General features: G+C 33.0%; 1 protein-coding gene across 12 annotated transcripts in view; it reads right to left on the bottom strand.

Moving 5' to 3' along the window:
• EMC2 (ER membrane protein complex subunit 2) overlaps positions 1-23,062 on the bottom strand; it is a 98,153-nt gene that overhangs the window by 37,985 nt on the left and 37,106 nt on the right. For 2 of the 12 annotated variants that reach the window (XR_002343156.1, XR_002343157.1), the window contains exons 9-11: positions 22,272-22,353; positions 21,342-21,452; positions 19,255-19,359 (exon numbers count right to left, since the gene is read on the bottom strand). Coding sequence is in view for 10 of the 12 variants with exons in the window: in XM_021089016.1 (XP_020944675.1) it covers positions 19,135-19,359; positions 21,342-21,452; positions 22,272-22,353 (418 nt within the window). In the remaining 2 variants the exon portion in view is untranslated. Of the gene's footprint in view, positions 1-5,564; positions 6,552-9,289; positions 9,702-10,146; positions 15,684-16,590; positions 19,360-21,341; positions 21,453-22,271; positions 22,354-23,062 lie in introns of those variants that run through there. The other 10 variants (XM_021089015.1, XM_021089018.1, XM_021089020.1 and 7 more) reach the window with 10 other exon arrangements.

The following is a 23,062-nucleotide window of genomic DNA, read 5'->3' on the forward strand; positions in this document are numbered from 1 at the left end:
AATCATAAGTTGAATAATTTCTGGGGATCTAACATAGAGTATGAATTATAGTTAATAATACCATATTGAATGTTGCTATGAGATTAAATCAAATATTCTCACCATAAAACAACAAAATGGTAATTTTGTGAGGTGAAGGATGCTTTACTTAACATTACTGTGGTAAACAATGTGCAATATATAGGTGTGTCTAATCATTACATTGTACACCTTAAACTTACATGTTAGATGTCAATTATATTTTTTGTGTGTATATGCCTTGCTTCTTTTATTCTTTATTTTGTTTTTAAGATTTTTTAGAAAAATTTTTATTACAGTTGATTTACAATGTTCTGTCAATTTCTGCTGTCAATTATATTTCAATAAAGCTGAGGCAGGGAGGGGGAGAAAAAAAGCAATGTCAATGGTTTTCAAGATTGCCTAGTTGAAGAAGCCTATTAGCCTCAACTTCTTACACAGCGCTTTCTCAATATATTTAAATCTATGGATAAATTTTAAAACATATTGTTTCATATTTTTTCCACCAACAAAAAAGCATGTTTCGTGTCCATCTGAAAAACCCTAACAGGTCAAATAAAAGGTTCTTTTCATTCACACAATATCATTATTGAAAAAAATCTACCTAATTGTATGTTTAGATTCCTAGCATTAATGCTTATTCAGTGGCTGTGTCTTCCACAATCAAAAAACACACCAAGATTAATGCTTACTGTGTGTATGCATATATCCAAAATTCATTATTTATATCATCTCTCAAATATTTCCATAATTCTCATAGTTGGTTATAGCATGTTAGGATTACCTAATGTAATTGAATCAGGTTTAAAAAATTCTAACTCCCGGGAGTTCCTGCCATGGCTCAGCAGTTAGCAAACCCAACTGGCATTCATGAGGATGCAGGTTCATCTCTGGCCTCGCTCAGTGGGTTAAGGATCCGGCATTGCTGTGAGCTGTGGTATAGGTTGCAGATGCGGCTGGGATCTGGCATTGGCTGTGGCATTGGCCAGTGGCTACAGCTCCAACTGGATCCCTAGCCTGAGAACCTCCATATGCCATGGGTGTGGGCCTAGGACAAAAGACAAAAAAAAAAAAAAATTGTAACTCCTGAATTTGATTTGTTAACCATCTCAAGGGGCACAATGTGTACATTGCTTAATCTGAAACTATTTAAAAAACAGTCTATATTACATACAGCAATGCTAAGAAAATCAAACGTCAAAACAAAGAGATACATATATATATATAAAGTTCCACAATAATATTTAGCTTGATTTTGATTAAAATATGCCTGCTTTTTGTAGTTTAAAATAAAAAAACCAGCCCAGCATTTCTTACACTTTAAAAAATTATAAAATTTACTCTAGGTGGCGTACTTCCATAAGCTTGTAGAAGGAAAAAAAATCCAGCTTTTTTTGGTTTTTTAGGGGGTTTGGTTTTTTTTTTTTAAAATCAAGCTTTTTTTTGTTTCTAATCAATGACTATAAAGTGAATTCAAAAACTCATTCAATGACACTTGAGATTTGCTAATAGAAAATTAAGTTTAAAGTTACTAAGCTAAAGAGGGATGTAATTAAGAACAGAAATTACTCTATTTTGATTCTCTTCAGACTACTAAAGTTTTCCTGTGGGAAAAACTTTAGAGAAATCACATGCAGGAAAACGAACTACTTAGCAGGGACACCCACCCTCGCCCATGAGAAAAAAATATATTATCAACCCTTTATATGCCTTTGCAACTTGTTTCTTATAACTCCCTCTCATTCTAATAGTCATTAAGACTACATTTGTGCATCAGAGTTTATTCTTTGGTGCATTTGTGATGCAACCAATTGTGATGCAAACACTTGCACCAGGTCTATTTTCAACTGCCATTAGCATTTTTTTTTTAATCAGCATATGTATCATGTTATTTGAAGCTCTGTTTAGCCTGACAATTTTTATAGATTTTTTTCAATTGTTTTTATCTTGAATTCAATTCTCCTCATAAGAATGGTAGTCATATTTGTTCCAATATTTTTAAAAACTCAGACAAGGAGGGACATTGGGGGATTATCAACCAATGGAGCTGTGTTGTTTCCAGTTCTCCCTTCATACTGACTATGACACATGGACCAGTATAGTGAAACTGGATCCAAAATCAGCTGTCATTTGAGGCCAACTCTTGAAATCACTCTATAGTTACCGCTCTGGAGAGCTTCAAATCGATTTTAAATTGATGTGATATTTTTGGTTCACATTGTTAATGTGATATTATGAAAGTATATGACACAACCGTGTTCCAGAAAGGCTAAACATCTGATAATTCCAAGTTGTTCTGCATAATCATCGGCACATAGGGTTATGGGTTTTTATTTTACTCATTCTAACATGTTTTCAGTAGTAACTCATTATAATAACTGTAATTTGCACTTCCCTATTAATAGCCACTATGTCAAACACCTTTTCATGTGCCAACACTACAGCATCTTCCTTGAAGTGTCTGTTAAAGTCTTTTGCCATTTTCTAATTGGATTGTTTTCTTACTACTGAATTTTTCAAAATTTTTACATATTCTGGACACAAGTCCTTTATTGAATACATTTGCAAGTACATTCTGTCCATGGTTTGTCTTTTCATTTAACAGGGTCTTTCTCAGAACAAAAAGGTTTTTATTTACCAAGTTCAATTTATTCACATTTAAAAAATAAGGTTTATGTCTTGTTATAACTTGAAGAATACTGGCCTAACCCTTACTCAAAGAGATTTCTCCGTACGCTTTCTTCTTCCTAAAAATTTGTTTCACATATCGCATTTAAATACACAACCAATTTCAAATTAATATTTTTTAAGGTGTGAGGTCTAGGTTGAAGGGTTTTTTTGGCTATAAATTTTCAACTGTCTCCACACTATTTAACATTCAGTTGTCCCCCCACAAATCCTCCACTAAATTGCCTAAAGACCTTTCTCAAAAATTAATTTGCCATGCTTGTAATATAGTGTGTTCTGGACCCTGTATTCTATCCCATTGTTTTATTGGTCTATCACTCCAACAAGGCCACATAATCAGTAATACTACACTTTCCTGACTACTTTAGGTACACAAGTCTTGCTATCTTGCAGCCTATCGTTTTCAGAATTGTGTTATCTATTCTGATTCCTCTGCCTTTCTATATGAATTTTAGAAAGTTTGTCCACAAAGACTCCTTCTGAGATTCTGACATTAACTGTGTTAACTAGATTGATCATCTGGGGGACAAATGACATCTTTACTATGTTTCCTCCAAATCTATAAATATGTTCTCTTCGATTTAGCTCTTTCATTAGCAATGGTAGTTTTCAGCAAACATATCCTGTTTCCTTAAATGTATACCTAATATTGTATTTTGTCAGCAACTGTAAATGGTAACGTCTTTATTGCTAGCATACAAAAGTAGGATCTGTTGTTAAATTATTCTGTGATCTTGCTAAACTCACTTATTTGTTCCAGGATGTTCTTGGAGATATCCTGGAAGTTTATATGCAGGCCAACAGGTTATCTGTAAAGAGAAGACCTTTTGCTTCTTCCTTTCTAACCTGTATGTCTTTTATGTCCTTTTTCTTTTTTTAAACTTACTGCACTAGCTAAGTCATCAAATATATGTTGAATAGATGTGGTGAGTGCCTATCCTTGTCTTGTTTCCATCTTAGAGGAATGTGATTAATCTTTTATCAAGTACCATGCTGGATATAAGTTCTGTAGATATTTTTTAATCAGTTTGAGGTGGTTTCCTTTCATTGCTGAGTTTGATTTTGTTCATCATAAATGGGTGTTGAATTTTGTCAAATGCTTCTTTTTTATATCAATTGATATGATCGTGTGGTTTTTCTTATTATCTTAATATGATGAATTACATTGACCAATTTTCAAATACTAAAGCAAGAGCCTTGCAATAACTGGAATAAACTGCACTTGTGTAAACACCGAAATATCTTCTTATGGTGAATGGATCACCAGACCATGATACATCCATACAATGCAATACTAGTAGAAACAAACTATTGACACATACAACACTGACAGAGCTATATGACAGGGCAATATGCTGAGTGAAAGAAGCCAGTCTCAAAGAGTTACAAACCGAATGACTCCACTGATATGACATTCTTACAGTGACAAAATTATAGTGATAAAGATCAGTGGACAGGAGGCACTGCAGTTGGGTGAGGAGGTTACTAAGGAGTAGCAATAAGTTCCTTTATGATATATATTCTATATACTGATTGTGGTGATTTTAACAAAAATCTACACGTTAACACTTCATAAACAAAAAAAAAAGCATGTAAAAATTGTGAAATCTGAATGAAGTCTGTACCTGAGTTAACAGTATTGCTACAATGTCAATTCCTTGGTCTGACAATATACTAAGGTTACATAACAGGGAGAAGCTGGTACATGCTTCTAGCAATTTCTTGTGGGTCTTAAGGTATTTTAAAAACGAAATATTTTAAAAAAATAACAGTAGAAAAAAAAGGGGTATGACCTCTGAAAGATGAGTCAAGGAAGGCTTTGTTTTATACGAAGAACATAATGAGTACAAACTTTGTGGAGAAAAAGAAGCATAAGAAGGCCATGGAATTTAAGTGTAGTTAAATTAAAAATAAAGGGGAAGAGCATAGAAAGATAGTTCACAATTAAGAAAATCCAAATCTTCCTTCCTGGTTCTGATACTACATAGAACCTAAAGGGTAATGTTTAAAGCAACAAATGAGAAAAACTGAAGAGTTTTAAAGAGAGGAAAGTAAAAGGCATTATTAATGATTTTTTTCATATTCCAATTGTAGTAACAAATGGACTGGGGAAGTAAAGGCACTATATAGCCATTGTTACAGTTCAGAGGTCAGATAATGGTAGCTTGGTCTAGGGTGGTGGCAGCAATAGAAATGGAGAAAAATGCATAGATCTGAGATTATAACAGAGCATCAAATAGATGGAACATGGTCATGATTTAAAAGACTGAATATGTCCACTAGATTGGTGACACGGAACTAAACTATTTCAAAGGAACAATGCAGGGGGTATGGGGAAGCCCAGATTAGAACAATTTAAAGAATGGGAAAACAGACATGAGTTTAGACAAGGAAGATATTTGGTTATAAAAAATAGAAATGGGCAGTAGCTGGAGGGGGATTGTGGAAATGAAGAAAGATATTTTTAAAAGTGGTAGCAAACTGAGCATATTTTAGTGTTAATAGGAGTTGAAATAAAAAAGAGAAGAGATAACGAAAAGAAACAGTTTAAGGACAGTGTAAAGAAAAGTGATAAAGTTTTGGGGAAGTCAGGAAGCTCTGCAATATATGAAAGTGTGGCAAATCCATGAAACTGAAGGAGCATAAAGCATTAAAAAAAGAGAAAGTGGTAGGAAATAGCTCAGAAAAGGGTAGAAGCAACTTTCTTTTATTGTAAGAGAAAACAGGTGAAGTTGGCATAAGAATGTCTGATACAAAGCATGTATTTTACCTGATGACTTCTCTTTTTCTATGTGAAATATTAAGATAGCTATATTAGTTAATTAGGGCTGCCTCAATAAAGTACACGGAGGACTGGGTGTCTTAAAACAACAGAAATTTATTTCATCACAGTTCTAAAAGCCAGAAGTCAAGGTGTCAGCTGGGTTCGTTTCTTCTGAGGAAATGCTCCTTGGCTTGTAGATGGACGTCTTCTCTTCATCTTCCTGTGGTCCTTCCTCTGTATGTCCTACTCTCTCCTTATAAAGATATCAGTCATATTGGATTAGGCCTCACTAACATGACCTAATTTTACTTAATGACCACTTTAAAGACTCTATCTCCAGGTCAAGTCACATTCGAAGGCACCAAGGGCTAGAACTTCAAATATGAAATTTAGGTTAGGGGGCACAATTTAGTCTATAAAAGAGGTTACTTGCCAAGAATGAGCTAAGAGATAGGATAAATCATAGGTTCAAAGCGAAAGAGGTTTGAAATAGTTCTAAATAGTGTGAGATTGTTCTCAAATTGACTATAAATGAAGTAACATGGTTAATGAATAATTTAGTTTAAATTCAATTTAATTAAAAACCATTGTTTTACAAGTAGAAAAATCTGAATTCTAGTCCTTGCTCTACTAACAAATAATGTCCCTTGGATATATCTGGCTCTCATTTTTGTCACACTAAAACAGGAACAAAGTATCACAGACTAGACATATGTCTTAGAATATACAGAAAGAACAATGACTTGGGAACCCTGACATACTGGTCCTATTCACTCCTGTGGCACAGAAGAGCTTAATTTCTCAGAATCTCACTTTCTCATTTCAAAAAGAAGTACAATCAGATCGCCCTGAAATCCTTTCTAAACTCCTATAGTTCTATAAACTTAAGTAAAATGAAGTTGCTTTGAGAATGGATAAGAGCATTAGAAGAAAAAGATTCTTAGAAATATTTGCTAATAAATTTGCATGCTTCAGGAGTTCTACTGTGGCACAGCAGGTTACAGATCTGGTGTTGTCACTGCAGCAGCTTGGGTTGCTGCTGTGGTGTGGGTTCAATCCCTGGCCCGGGAACTTCCACATGCTGCAAGAACAGGAAAAAAAAAATTATATATATAAAAATATATATATATGCTTCAGCATACTGAAATACTAATTTTTCATTTCTATTTTTTCTATATCCTCCTCTGTTCCCAAGTCAATATATTCTTATGATTAAAAATGTTCTAGGGAGTTCCCAGTGTTTCATGGCTCAGCGCTAACAAACCCAACTAATATCCATGAGGATGCGAATTCTATCCCTGGCCTCACTCAGTGGGTTAAGGATCCAGCATTGCTGTGAGCTGTGGTGTAGGTCACAGATGCGGCTCAGATCCTGAGTTGCTGCGGCTGTGGTGTAGGTTGGCTGCTACAGCTCTGATTTGACCCCTAGCCTGGGAACTTCCATGTGCCATGGGTGTGGCCCTTAAAAGACAAAGAAAAAAGTTCTAAAGATCCCTTTTCTCTTACTGCTGCTGGCTTAGATACTAGGTGCTGAGTTAGTACCAGATATTACTTCTGTGGTTATATGTAATTATCTACTTAACTTTAAATCATCAAAATCTGAAACAGCTTCTCTAACCATGTCTAAAATAGGAGTTTTTATTTGTTAAAAAGAAAAAAGTTTAATGGTGGACATGTTAGTCAGAAACACATATGACTAAAGTAACAGAAAATCCAAACAATAATTTAGCAATCAAGAGTTTTTTGTTTATTTTTTTCTTTTCAGTTAGTTAGTGCAGAAGCTGGCAACTGTTCTTGTGGGTTCAGGTGTTCAATAATGCCATCAGGGACCCAGTCCCCCTAATCTTTCTATGGAACCATCTTTGATATGCAGCTTTCATTTTCATATTTGTTATTTCATGGTATAAGATGGCTATTATACCTCCGGGCCTTTTGTTGGTATTCATGGTCAGAAGAGGCAGAAAGCCTCAGCTTATAAACCTTTATGACTTTTTCATCTGAAATCAAGGCTCTTCCCAATAGGCTTCTGTTCATTTCATCAACCCTAATTAGGTAACAGGCCCCACACTTTGGATATCTGCACTTTCCAATATGGTGGCCACAAGTCACATGCAGCTATTAAAATTAAATTAAAAATTTGATTTTTCAGTTGTCTTGGATACACTTCAAGTGCTCAATAGCCGCATATGACTAGTGGCTACCATATTAGCTAGCACAAACATGGAGTATCTCCTTCAATGCAAAAAGTTCTGCCTTGCATATCGCAGACTACAAGGAACAAAACTATTTCAGTTTTAGATCAATCACGATACTTTCCCTGGGGCTGGGATAACGGATAAGGATCTAACCTCCTGAAGGAACAGGGATCTATGCTTTTTCCTGAATAATAAAGGATACAAGGAAGAAGGAGATAAAGCATTCAGGTAGGCAACTGTCTGCCACAATGAGATTATCATTACATTTAAATTGAAGTTTATAAATTATACATTGTTATACATTAACAAGTATGTGATAAATTTAAAAAATTCCTAGCAAGGAGATATTAAAATTAGAAAAACTAAAGTGAAACTAAGGCTGACAGTTATGAGGGACACTAAATTACTTATTAAGACAAATACTGCTAAAGTAAACACTGCTCTATGACTCAAGGGAGGAGATTAAAGGGAAGAAAGGTAGTGGAACAATATGTGGCACAATTTTCCTTACAGCTAACAAATCTGAAATGACTGACTATGTTAAAAATGGTTACTAAATTCATGGGCAAAAATAGTGTATCTTGTGATAACAAAGATTAGCTGATAGGAATTATTTTAGTTTGGGAAGAGTTATTTCACATCTGCCATTACTCATGGAGAAATAAAATGAAAAAAACTGCAAAATTAAAGAAATTAGACTAGATGTGGAGAATAATTTACTAAGAGAATTACTCAAAAGGTTAAAAAAGCTGATACTGACAATAGTTTTACTCCTTAAGACTTGCAGGTTGTCAGTTCTTTCATGATCCCCATTTGCTCAAATCCAGCAATTATAACTATGCCAGATTTCTATATAATGTTAGTAATTAACTAATATTTATATATATTTATACATGTAATATATATAGAAATTACAAACTAATACTAATTATATTTGCCTTGAATGAACAATTATCTATTTTAAAAAATGATTTGTGTCTGAAAAGAATTCTCAAAGTTCTTTCTAGTCTATTAAACATGTAAACTAAAGGTAGCGTTAATGATTGTTTATTATGAAAAGAGAAGAAAAGGGAAGAAAAAATTCTAATTATTACTAAGAAGGTAATGAGATAAGAGAATTTTAAAAATTTTGCTTCTAAAGATAGTTTAGATTTATTCTTATTTTTCTTTAAAGTTAAAAAAAAAACTAAGCCACTGAAACCCCTTTTATCCCAATTCGCTATGCTCTCTAAATAGCTTTTTACATAATTTACCGTTGAAAGATGGCTAAACATAACTTTCATAAGGGTTAAGTTTGAATATCATAGCATATGTGAACCTTAAACTATTTTATAGGTAAAAAATTTCAATTATGTCCTATAGCAAAACAAAAATTTTGTAAAAAGACAGTGCTGATCTTTGGAAAATCACATTATTTTAAGAGAGATTTATCAGAATAACATTAAATAAAAGTCCACTGGAATGCAAAGTGAAACCTGACACTATAAAGACAATGAAAATAATTTGCTGGCGTTTTACTTCTCAGCTATATACACTATTTATTTACTATCACAAGAAGAGTTAACTAGAAACTGAGTTAAAAAACAGTATTTTCACTATTTGAGTAAAACAGAAAAATCTAGAATTTTCACATGTAAGTTCAATAAATTATCAGTTTATTTAACAAGGTTATTTCTATATAAGACTGTGGTTTAAAAGCAATTATTTATGTGTGACGCGCAAGAATGATGTACAATCAGTAAGAATCTTGCTAAATCTCTTTCATGGATTTTCCACATATTCCTGCATAGCAGTAAATGGCATTTTAGGCTTATATAAACACACTCTTTACAACTGCCTTCTTAACAAAAAATCAGTATATAAATAGCACTGGCATTAGTAAATAAGTCACAAGCCAGTGAGTTCAATTTTGCAGGGGAGAAATGTAACGTGAAAGAGTTTTTGAAACCTTAAGACTGGGTGATCTGCAGTGTTTCCAACATATCTTCAACTGCCTTGAGAGAGTATTTGGTTTCCTTCTTACTTCGACCTGCAAACTAATTTTTTAAAAAATGCAATTAGGCTCAATTTCAGTGGCAAGTTCAAAATCACAATCTTACCTTCAAATTGTTAATGAGCGTTAACATTATTTTGTCACTAGCATGAAATCAAATATATCCTTTTTCTTCAATAAAAAGAAAACTTGGGTTTTAAAAACATTTTCATTGTTTTCATTTTCAATTGAGGTATATAAAAAATTTCCCTGCAAAACTGGCCACTTTAAATGTTTAAAGTAGTGGTAAAACCTATGAAAACATTAATTTGATTTTCAAACTGTCCTTCCAACTCATACCAGAAAATCTTCATAAAATAAAAAGCATAATTTAGAAATGAAATTTAGCTCATATTTACGTAGGAATATGAACCATTTCTTCCTGTGTGACTTCTAAACGAATTTTTACAATTCCAATGGTAAAAAGAGTTTTTCCTCTTTTTTCTTTCTTTTTTTTTACTAAAGTACTTTTATTAACATTTTCAAGTTGTAAGATTTCTCTACATTATTTACAGTAGGTTGCAATTTTTGAAAACTTTCCAGATTTATTAGTTAACTAGATAATATTAAGTTTCTGCTGTAAAGAACTAGCTTATGCTACATATGAAAATGATAGAAACATGTTCTAAAATATGCACTTCTAGTTAATAAGTCATAATTTATAACACCAAACAAGGACTGGATTTTATAATACAAACAAAATATACTGCATAAATACTATCTTTGCATATTTAAAAGCAAATTCATGGCATATTAAATTCAGTACAGTGCATAATCCGTGGGGGAAACACTGTTGAATACCCCATGCTGATTTCAAAATGAGTTTTCTAACTAGACTGACAATTCCCATCATTTATCAGTTTGACTTAACAGTACAGACTTACTAGTGCTCCTTGTAAAGATAGGGGAAGGTTTATTATATCTATATTATCTCTTTTTCCCTTGGTTAAAGTACTGATTAACATTTTGGTAGTAGCAACATATAGCATTTTCCAGCTAATATCTAAGCAATCAATATACTTTCAAGTGACTGATCTTTGTTTCAAATACCAATGCTGTCTTAAGTACTTAGTACTTGATTTATGATGTGTTCCTTCTCTTTTGTAATTAACTTAATTTGGCAAACTTCTTGTGACCTGTTGTGAAAGATTAAGTGATCACGCACAGGTAACATCATAGAAGCAATAGGCTTCAGGAATTGGTAACCTGCCTCTGACCTCTCTGACAGCAGCTTAACATTGAGTCTCCTACTTCCTAAACCATTAGCTTCTGTGGCTGAATCTTGATTTCTAAAGGAAATGCCATAGAAAAAGAAAAGCTTCTCATAAGAATCAAGATCACTTAGCCATTCATAAGACATTACGAATGTAAAGAATTCAAATGCTGAATATACAGGTCATAATTACAAAATATGGTAACAGCAACACCATATTTAAAACTTTGCCTTTTTATAATTCCCCACAGTGAGTAAAAGATGTGGAGTGCACTTATTATTGTTCCTATTACCCAGTTGATAAGTTTACTTCCACAAGGTCTTACCAAGAACAGAAAGCCTTTTCTTTTACCACTGCCTATCAAAAGTAAACAGGAATGTTCCTAATCAGATGCTTAAAGGTCTAATTCTAAGAAAAATCTTTTGATGGGTTCAGGGAGGGGGTACAAAAGAGAACATATAATTTTTTAAACAGCAAAGTAAAAAATGAAAAACTTGTGTAGAGCTGAAGACACAGCAAGTATTTTTAAATGAATCATTTTTCTTAGTTTCTACTTAAATGTAATAAAAAAATATAAATTTGTGATTTTTAAAATTAGCTTATTCTTAAAAATCACCTAAGATTGTGTATCAACACTACTGACAACCAATACAATTTAAAATAAACCAAACTAACTTATTTGTGTCAGAACAAATAAAAAGAAAGTTAGATATATAAATCTATCACTTCGAATTTTACCTGACATGCAATTATTTTGTCTATTCTACATTATATGGCAATTTAACTGATTAAGCCGGAATCCTATTTTTCCCCTCAAATCATGATTTAATTTTCCATTTCCCAAAAGGATAGTAACAGAATCACTTCTGCAATCATAAATAACATATGGATCACTAGCACAGACGAATTTAACAGAGTCCCAAAGAAGCATTTATCTGGAAAATTATTGTGAGTAGGTTCACATTAAAGTTTTTCATGAGCATTAATCAAACTTGCTTGCTTCTACTGAACATGCTAAACCAATTACCTAAATGAAGAGCAAGTAGTAGCCATATTCTGTTTCATTATTAAGTAGAAACAAAGAAAGCAGTTCTTACAAAAATCTCATTTTCTCTAATTTTTAAATATCTAGAAAAATAATAAAATAAGGAATAAGGAATGTTTATTATATACTTTACACTTGTTTATATGCCTAGACCTGTCACAAAGTTCTAAATTAGATCCCAGATATTTATCTAATTACTAAAATGTCACTTTCAAAGTTCTAACTTTCCACATAAATCACAAATTACGCATTTTAATTTTCATATAGTTAGATTTTGCTTAAGTAAACTCTTTTTTCATAATTCCCTGTTGGATCTTAAAGAAAACTGACCAGAAAGGACATTCAAATAATAAAAAATTGCTTATCACATTCAAAGGTCAATGACTTATCCATTGTGATAGCCAGGATAAGTTGGGCTAATATTCACAAATTTACATAATTTTGTGGAAAATATGGATGGAAAAGTAGTAAGATAAATAAAATGGAACAGTGGATGAATGAGTCTCAGAAACATGCTGAGTGAAAAAAGCCAGGCACAAAGGAGTATATAACCTATGATCTCATTTATATATAAAGTTCTAGTACAGGCAAAACTAATTTATAGTGATGAAAATCCAATCAGTGCTTGTCTGCAATGTGCAATGAGGCTGACTGCAAAGTGGTAGAGGGGAACTTTCTGGGCTGATGAAAACTGTGTATCTTGAATGGGGTAGTGGTGAGAGAGGAGTATACATTTGTCAAAACTCAACTGTACAGTTAAAATGTATTTGTGTTACTGTATGTAAATTATACCTCAATAAAGTGGATAAAAAGAAAAAGGCAGAGTTCCTGCAGTGGCTCAGTGGGTTAAGAATCCAACTGCAGTGACCTGAGTCTCTGGGGAGGCATGGGTTTGATTCCCAGCCTGGAGCAGTGGGTTAAAGGATCTGGTGTTGCAATAGCTGCAGCACAGGTCACAGCTGAGGCTCAGATTCAAGCCCTGGCCTGGGAACTTTCCTATGCCATGGGGGTGGCAAGAAAAAGTCAAAATAAAAACAGATGGATGGAACTATAGAATTATACAAAGATATAGTAAACTACCAAATGACCACATATTTCCCTTCCCATTGAGAGGTAAAATACTATATCCTCTGAATCTGGGTTGATCATGTGACTTGTTTTGTTCAATGGAATATTAGCAATATGAGACACACCAGAGACTCAAAAATACCCTCCTGCACTGGAGTTTGCCTGTTTGGTGCTCTTGAAAACTTGAGACCACCATGTGAATAAGCCCAAGTTAGCATGCCCAAATGAGAAACTACAAGGTCCAGCACTCCTAGCTGACCAATAGCCAACCATCAGATATTTAAGTGAGGCCATCAATCACAAGCATAAGGCATATACATAAATAAGCCCAGTACAGACTCGCAGAGCCAAAGCCTACATGATACTGACAGATTCATAAGTAAATAAGTCATTATTTTAAACCATTATGTTAGCAAAAGGCAATGAATAGAAATATTTATGAAATATGACACAGTAAGAAAATCAAGAACCTCTGTAAAAAAGTACAGATATGAAAACTTCAAAAGCACCAAAATATTTTATTTAAAACCTGTTACTAGTATCCAGAGGCAAAAATAAATTTTGCATGATGGGTGACTCCTAGTTGAGGGGTATTTCAGGCTGCTATACAGAACTCTAACATTATAAATTGAGAGATGTGTTATCTTCTTGGGGTGGTATCCAAAATGACAGAAACTGACAAAAATCCCTTGTACTATCCTTTCCTTAGAGTCACAAAAAAAAAAAAAAAAATAGAGCAAATCACACCTTCAGAAAACATGTGTAAATGTAAAACATCACTAGGTACTACGGAGTTTATGGTGCAAAACTCAAGACTGAAGAGCACAAATGATACTCTCAGAGCTCTTTCCAAAGAACACTGAGACTTTATAAAATAAGTCTATGAAAAGAGATCTAATAAGATACAATTTTTAAAAAATTTTAAAAAGAATGGCAAGGACAGCAAATATTACTAAAGCATAGAGATTGGCTCTACGGCAATGGTTTTAAAATACTGAAATGACGGATTCATATCTGGTGCTACAGTGCATCTCATAAGGCAGGGAAGGCTATTTTGTCTGGTCTTGCATTACTGAAGAGACAGGGGAAAACAAAAAAAAAAGGTCAAACAAGGAGTTCCTGCTATGGCACAGTGGGTTAAGAATCTGACTGTAGCAGCTTGGGTTGCAGTGGGGAGGCAGGTTCAATCCCCAGGCCAGAGCAGAGAGTTAAAGGGTCCAGCATTGCCATAGCTACAGTGTAGATTGTAGCTGTGACTCAGATTCCATCCCTAGCCTGGGAACTTTCATATTTTTGTGGATGTGGTCATAAAAAAATTAAAAATTAGGAGTTCCCATCATGGTGCAGCAGAAACGAATCTGCCTAGTAACCATGAGGTTGTGGGTTTGATCCCTGGCCTTGCTCATTGGGTTAAAGGATCTGGCATTGCCGTCAGCTGTGGTGCAGGTTGCACATGAGGCTTGGATCCTGCATTGTTGTGGCTGTGGTGTAGGCCAGCAGCTGCAGCTCTGATTCAACCCCTAGCCTGGGAACCTCCATATGCCGCAAGTGCAGCCCTAAAAAGCAAACAAAGGCCCAAACAAAATGAAATTCTTAATTTAGTTACTATGGAGAGCTTTGAGTCTGAAAGGAGAAAGGAAACAAGTGAGGGCAGAATATCAATTGTTCACATGAGAAAATAAGAAGGGAGTTAAAAACCATAATTACAGTTTTAAATACATTTATACTTGACATGTCTTTATACAGGCAGTATATTGTGGGCATTAGGAGCATCAACTTTGGTGTTCAGCCTGCCTAGATTTGAAAAAAGCTCTGTCATTAACCAATTATGTCATCTCAGAAAGAGTTATTTTACTTTTTCATGCCTTAATTTCCTCATTTGCACGCAAAACAACAAAAGTAACCTTATAATAAATTTTCTATGTCTGCTATTATAACTGTTATTGTTGTTAATATTACTATGATTACAATAAATATAGCAGACATAATAAAAAGAACTTAGATCATGTAATTAGTAAATACAATACAATGTGTATTACTGTGCTTCAGTGAAAAGTATGCATCGACTCCTTTAATTCTCAGAAAACTTTTAACATATCCATCTTGCAGATGAAAAGCTAGCCCACTTTCATTATATTCATCATGCAGATGAAAAGCTAGGCCCAGAGATGGCATGTAATTTTTACAAGGCCATATAACTAACAAATGTCAGAGGCAAACTTTGAAGCCAGATGATACAGATCTATTTATTACCCATGTTCTTCTCTCAACTACGACAAGGTACTACTTTCCATAGGATGGGTTTCATGACAGAAGAGAGATGGACAGAAACAGTGGAAAGCTACATGGTGGGGTGGAGGATTGACTCCTATTTCACAGCATACATAAAAATAAGGTCTAAATGGACTGTGGATTTAAATGTGAAAAGTAGAAGAAAAAAACAAAAAAACAAAACTCCAAAGAGACGAGATTACCTTCATAACCATCAGTAGCAAATGATTTCCTAAACAACACAAAATGCACAAACCATAAAGGAAATAAATGATTAGGTTGAACATAATCTCCAGAACTTTTGTTCTTCAAAATCATAGTGACTGCAACCAAGGAGTTAAAAAGTCTTGCTACATATATAATGAACAAAAGGCCCATATGCCAAGCACTGAAAAAAAAAAAAAACGTCATAAACCAATGAAAAACACAGACTTCATGAAAGATAGCCAAGTGGCCAACAAACATGAGAAAACATATTCAACTTCATTGGTCATAAGGGAGAGGCAAAATAAAACTATGAAGATACCACTATAACACATATCAGAATGGCTATAACTACAACTGAAGGAAGTGTTGGTGAAAACATAGAACTATGAAAACTCAAATATTGCTGGTTGGATTATAAACAAGTAATTTGGAAACCTAGCTTTAGTTTTTGTATTATATCCACTACAATTTTTGTAGTATATCTACTACAGTTAGATATACGTACATCTAATGACTCAGTATTTCCACCCAAAGGTATACACTCATCAGAAGTACATATACATATACACCAAAAACTTGTACAGCACTTTCGGTGTAGTATTATTCATAATTGCCCCAAACAGGAAATAATCCAAATGTCTATCAACAACTGAGTAATAAATCATAGTATATTCATATACATGAACTACAATGAAAATGCATGAACTACAGATTTAGCAAGGATAAATCTCATATATAGTGAAATAAGCCAGACAATGTTATAATGATTCTACAAAGCTCAAAAAAAGCCAAAAGTGGAGTTGTGGTGCAGCAGAAATCAATCTGACTAGTAACCATGACGATGCGGGTTCAATCTCTGGCCTCGCTCAGTGGGTTAAGGATCCAGCATTGCCATGAGCTGTGGTGTATGCTGGCAGCTGTAGCTCCAGTCTGACCCCTAGCCTGGTAACTTCCATATACTGCGGGCACGGCCCTAAAAAGCAAAAAAAAAAAAAAAAAAAAAAAAAAAAGCCAAAACTGTGAGATTAAAAATTAGTACTGTTGAGGGGGATAGAAGGAATAGAATTTGAAAGAAGGCACCATGAAAGTTTGGGGGTGCTGTTATGCTTCTATTTATTGACCTCAATTTGTTCACTTGTGTAATTCACTAGAATGTACATTTATGATTTGCATTTTCTCTATTATGTATAAGTTAATAAAAATTGATTTAAGAAATATAGTCAGGCCATGTTTAAAAAAAGCACTAAGTAGCTAATTATTTCTCAAAAATATCTTAAAAACAATGATGTAATTTGCATACCACTATTTTCATATTATCCAAGTCTTATCTTTAAATCGCAAACAATCTACCCCCCCTTGCACCTACACAAGCCTACACCAGATGGAATCCCATTACAGATCTGACCTATCTCAAACAGCATTTGAAGAGGGACAGCCTAGCTAATATTTATAAATATTCTGACTTATAATGTACCAAGAGAATGAACATTCTCTATTATATACAATAAAAATGTATAAAAGTGACTTTAAATAGTGTGATCATGAAGGCATTGAATTGTTTTACTCTCCCCAACCAGGAGTACAAAAACAAAGAAATAAACGATGCCAAAACCAAAACCAGAATAACAAGTCCAAAAGGGTATCTTATTTAAAAAAAAACTATATTGCAGAAAATCCTTTAAAACCTGAAAATGTTATTATACCACTAACAGCAGCAGAACCTACAGAAGTTCTCGTGTGGGGGTACAAGAAGATGTAAAAAAGGACAACCTAATACTCTATAAGCAACAGAAAAGAAAAAGTTTGAACTGATCAATCTACAAATGGCTTATAAAATCAGGACAGTCTCAAAGACTCAAATCAAAGATAAGTGTGAGAAGTTCCTGTTGTGGCTGAGTGGTTAACGAATCCGACTAGGAACCATGAGGTTGCGGCTTCGATCCCTGGCCTTGCTCAGTGGGTTAAGGATCCAGAGTTGCCGTGAGCTGTGGTGTAGGTTGCAAATTACACCACAGCTCAGATTCCGCGTTTATGTGGCTCTGGTGTAGGCCAGCAGCTACAGCTTCGATTCGACCCCGAGCCTGGGAACTCCATATGCCACGGGAGCAGCCCAAGAAATGGCAAAAAGAAAAAAAAAAAAAAAAAGAGAGAGAGAAAGAAAAAAAAGATAAGTGAAAAACGGCGTGCAAATATGACATTAAATAAACCTAATAAATTAAGACCTCAAATCTGTGAAATCTCCAGTAGACACTCTCTTCCAGGAGGGGGAAAACCTCACACTGAAGAAAAAATACCAGAAACTGAAACCAAATTGAACAGGGCAGAAACACTGAGGGTAGGAGCTGGAAATGAGGAGAGGAAAGTAGTGATGTTCAGAGGCAGCAAATCTCAGAAGAAAAAACCACCACAACAAAATCTAACATTTAAAACTGAGAACAACACCTCAAAATTCAAGATTTGTAGACCCATAGGGTAGAACAGAGGGTTGGAGCCAAAAAAATCATTTTGAACCAGACCTAATTCTAAGAAAGACTAGATATATAGAGAAGTCATATTTAAGTTCTCCATAACAAAGAGGAAGCATACATATAAAGCTCAATCTAGCAAACTTACCCTGACCTATTTTCAACTTCACTTAGACCATAAAAAGAACTTTCTAATAGCCCCAGAAAAATTACCTTATTGAAATACAGGAAACAAACAAACAAAAAAGAGTATGAATTAACGCCATAAAAAATATTAAGGAGAAAAAGAAGAAAATAAAATACAGAAAATGATAGAAAAGGATTTGAAAGAAAATGAATGAGGTAGGAGATGGGAAAGAAGATCCAATAAGCTTATAATTGGAGACTTAAAAAAAGAAAAGGTAAGCAATCAAGTAAAAAAGTATTTTAAATCATAATTCTAACCATAGCTTTCCTCAAATTAAAAAAGGACTGAACCACGTATCAAAAAGGTCCCTTGTGTAATTGGGGGAACCAACCCAAGAATAATCAACAAAACATTATTACAGCAAAACAACTGGATTTTAAAGACAAATTCCTTGAGGCAACCAGACAAAAAGTTTAAAGTCACTCATTAGAGAAGGAAATCAGGATGGCATCATACTTCCTGACAGCAATATTTTATCCTAAAAAAAATAGAACAATATGTTTAATATTTAGGTAAAGTATTTAAAAGCCAAAGGATGTATAAACAGTCAAACTGTCCTTCAAATATAAAGGTTGTAGATGGCTAAGTTAAAAAAGTAAGATGTTAAGATGTGTTTCTCCATGAGTCTTCCGAAGAATCTCCTACGAATGAGGTTCAGAAAACTAAGAAATGAGTGGAGAAGTTTCTGACTGCAAGCAGAGTACATAACTTTCATTAGTTACTTTACTTCTAGGCTTTTCTTCCTCCTTTTTCATTACTTGAGAAATCTCTGATTAATAACACACTCACATACCCAATCTGTCTCTGTTTTAACCTTTCTGGATCTTTAGGATTTTTTTTTTTTTTTTGCCAAAATTATAATTGAGATGGTAAGGCTAACCATGAGATTATAATAGTAAAGACTCCTTTTGAGAAAAAAAAAAAAAATATCCTACAATTATAAGTTAATTCTACATGGTTAAAATACATCTGATAAAGACTCAGATGTATTGGCACAAAGGTCCAATAGTAGACACCTGGCTCTGTAGTTTGTAGAAACACATACAAGTAAGAAATACGTTAACTGATCCATATGATAATATAAAACTATCAATACTAACCTGATAAGCTCTGTTTATTTGACTAGCTGCCCAACTAGCATATTTCATGTTGTCCTTTTTTGTTTTTGCACTTGCTTTTGGATTAGAAGCAATATGACTTGCAGACTAAAAACAAAAAAGAAACATCAAAAAAATAAATTTGAATAAAATTATTAGTGTTTACAAATGAAAACATTTTAAAATAGAGAACAATCCAAAGTAATGCAAAAATAAAGGATATCTTAAATATCTAAAATTATTTGTATTATTTATCTAGTTTATTAGCTTTTGAGAGGAAAATTCCATTATCACTTAAATATTGTAGGATATTACTAGTATTATTTCTAATTACTGAATTTAGCTTTCCTATATCAAAATTATAGAATTACTGAATATTAATATAAGGAACCTGAAAAATTTAGTTCAGCTTCTTACATTAATAAGTGGAAAAAAAAAAAAGCTTAAGTTTCATAGGAGTAAACTGACCTGACCAAAGTAAGCTAATAAAAGTCTTGGAAACAGAAAGAGATCGATTCCAATCTATTTCTTTTTTTACTATATCAAGAGTTTCTAAACTGTGTGCCATCAGTTTAGAATCACCCTCTCATTAAAAAAAAAAAAATGTATTTAAATAATCTGAGATCTGTTAATCTGAGATTCAAGCAAGAATCTGTAAACCCTCAAAATCATGTTAATTTTTAAATTTATGTTTTTCTGGGAAGAGAAAGATATAATTTTTATCTTATACTTAAAATATCTTATTCTTAAGAGCATCTGTACATGTGGTTTCTTTTATATCTTGCATGTGTTATTAGCTTTTTCCATCTGTCTCCTAGTCTAACACTAAGGAGTTTAAATGCCAAAATCTGATTTTTAAACTTCTATGTCTTAATGTTACCTTTTTGGTATGGATTTCAGAAAATGCAGTGGTTAACAGAATGACTCTGGAGTCAACTGCCTGGGAATCCCAGCCCAGTCACTTAGTGGCTGTGCCCATCCTTGGGTAAATTAATAAGAACTGTGTCTTAGTTTCACTTTTTGTGAAACAATAGTAATAACAGTACCTTCTCAAATAGCTGATATGAGGATTTAATAATTTAAAATAAAAAAATAGAACTCATAAGAATATCTGACACAAAACGCTATGTATTTTTACTATTATTAATAAATTGTTACCTATTTTTACAATTAGTATTGAATTTATATGGTAAAAAGAGACACTGCTACTGCATGTACAAGCTACCAAAATGAGCACTGGTAGAATCCAGGAAAAATTTTTTTGAAATTCCTCTGAACTGCTTTCCAATTATAGTCTACCATTTCTTTGCTGAAATTTATTTCACTTATGTTTCTTCCTGCCTCCATTTCTGCAGTCAATTCTTTTTTCACTGAGCCCCATCAAAACATTCATCCAAAAGTTCAAGAAAAAACTAGGATAAATTAAAATTCCAAAGAACTGGCCTATTAAATAAGTTTATTTTTCTAGTCATTCTGACTGTAGAAAGAAGCATATTTTATATAAATGCTCAAGTTCAGCACACTCTCTATTTCCCAGAGCTTTTATTAATTGACTTTTTCTAAGCTCATCATTTGGCAAACATAAACAAAGGAAATATTTAATTATATACTTCCCACAAACAAATTTCCAAACTGCGTTTATATATCATAAAAAGTTTTAACTTGGCATTAGAGGTTTTATTTCTACTATGTCTTTTATTGGCATAGTTTAATAAAACTATCTCATGGAATAGTATTTAAGGTAAGATATACAATAATGTTGGACATAAATCTAAGAATATCAAAACAATTAAGAAACACATAATACGGTTTGATACCTGTTACTACTTAATTTTAGAAGGGCAGATTGATATTCTGATATAATTAAAGATAATTCACAACGAAATGTCAAATAGCTAGGATGTATTAACATTCAAAAATATAACTGCCTTACAAACTATTGCTCAGAATTAACTACAGGAAAAAACCATATGCTTATTAATGAAATACAAAAAAAAAAAAAAATGAAAGAGGGAAGTGACTAAATGGTATAGTTAATGGACTTGAAATGACATTTCGTGAAATAACATTAAACATGCACCTCAACTCACCATGTAAAGTCCAAACAAAGCTCTCATGTTTCTGTTGTTCAGTTTCAATGCCTGTGCAAAATACTTTCTTGAAAGTTCGAGATTTTCAAGTCCACCTTGAGTATATTTAACCTGTTAAAAATTACAGAGTGCTGAAACCTGTTTATTTTACTATGCTGAAATATAGCATGATTCATCATACCATAGGCATTAGTAATTGAAACAGATATTCTGTAAACAAATGCAAGATGTTAAAAGAATTCATCTTAAAGTTGTTAAAGCTAATCTAAATTTTAAAGCATAACCCATCCCCCAAACCATTCTATTCTATGAACATTAAGATCACTGAGTAATCTTTAAAATAAAAATGCTACCAATACAAAATAGCCAGTATAATTTCTATTTAAACTGCCTTGCACATGCTGCACAACTTTGTTTTCTATTACTATCATAATAAATCTAGACTTGATACTGAAATGTCCTTTTCTAGCTGCACTAACATTCCTTGGTAATGAAGTCCTTTTAACCTTATAGCATTCGATTGCATTGCTATACTTATTAGTCAAGAAAATAAGATAAATACTTCCTATTTCCCAAAATATTGACCTTAATATGAGTTTCCTAGAATATGGATGTAAAAAATCAGTCATTGTAAATGTCTTAGAAGCCATTAAATGGTGATAACTGTGACAAAATTAATTCCTAATTAGGAAAGAAAACAGTATGCAATTTAAAAATAAAGAATTTCAGTATTTTAAATAAGTGTGCTTAAATGAAAAGTCAGTATTTCCACTACGGTATTAAAAATTTACAACTTTTACTCCCACAAATTAATTTTCATCATATATTTTAAATATGTATATACTGCCTAACATTAAGGACATATTAGTTCCATACTACCCAACACCAACAAAAATAAAATCACATACAATTGTTTTTGAAAACACTTACTTCAGCATACTGCTGACAATATAAGTGATTGTGTGGATTAGTCATCATAAGTTCCTCTAAACAAAAGGCTGCTTTAGCATAGCTGAAAAACATCAAGGAGTTAATTTTAAAAGTCACAAATTTTATCTTAATTACACCTTAAAATAATTTGAAAACAACTTTAGTGACATTAGACTATTCCCAAAATAATTTAAATAACTTTATTATTAAAGTACGTTTCATCTTGAGTTCATAAATACAAATAACATCACATTTTTTAACAAAATGAACAAACAAAATTTAAATCCAAAGCAGCCTAGGAACAATCAAGAGATACCACATTTTAAAAGCTGGGTCACTACTATGACATCCAAACGTTATTAACAGCATAGGTTCAAGATCTTAAATCAGGTTACAGATAAAATAGGTTCTAGAAGTTCACTGATCATTTAATAAAATATTCAAATAGCTAAAGTGTCATAAGGAAATAAGCATTTTCTTAATATTCTCTACTCACTAAAAATCCTTTACAGACATATTTACCAACATATTCCATTACAAAGGCTTTTCATTACTTAAGGTTACTGTCAAATGCAAAATTATGATCAAAGTTACAAATTTCTAAACCCATGAAAAATATATCAAATTAGTGGTTTTGATATTCACTCTAATACTATTTAATCATGTGTGGTAGAAAAACAAAATCTTTATTTTTGAAAACCTAAGGAGAAAACTGCTGCAAAGGGCTCTGGAAAAATGCTTTTACACCACACGACTATATGTCTTCTTAATACATTTTATATGTTTAAGCC

The sequence above is a fragment of the Sus scrofa genome, chromosome 4 (genome assembly GCF_000003025.6).
Source record: "Sus scrofa isolate TJ Tabasco breed Duroc chromosome 4, Sscrofa11.1, whole genome shotgun sequence".
Classification (NCBI taxonomy): domain Eukaryota; kingdom Metazoa; phylum Chordata; class Mammalia; order Artiodactyla; family Suidae; genus Sus; species Sus scrofa.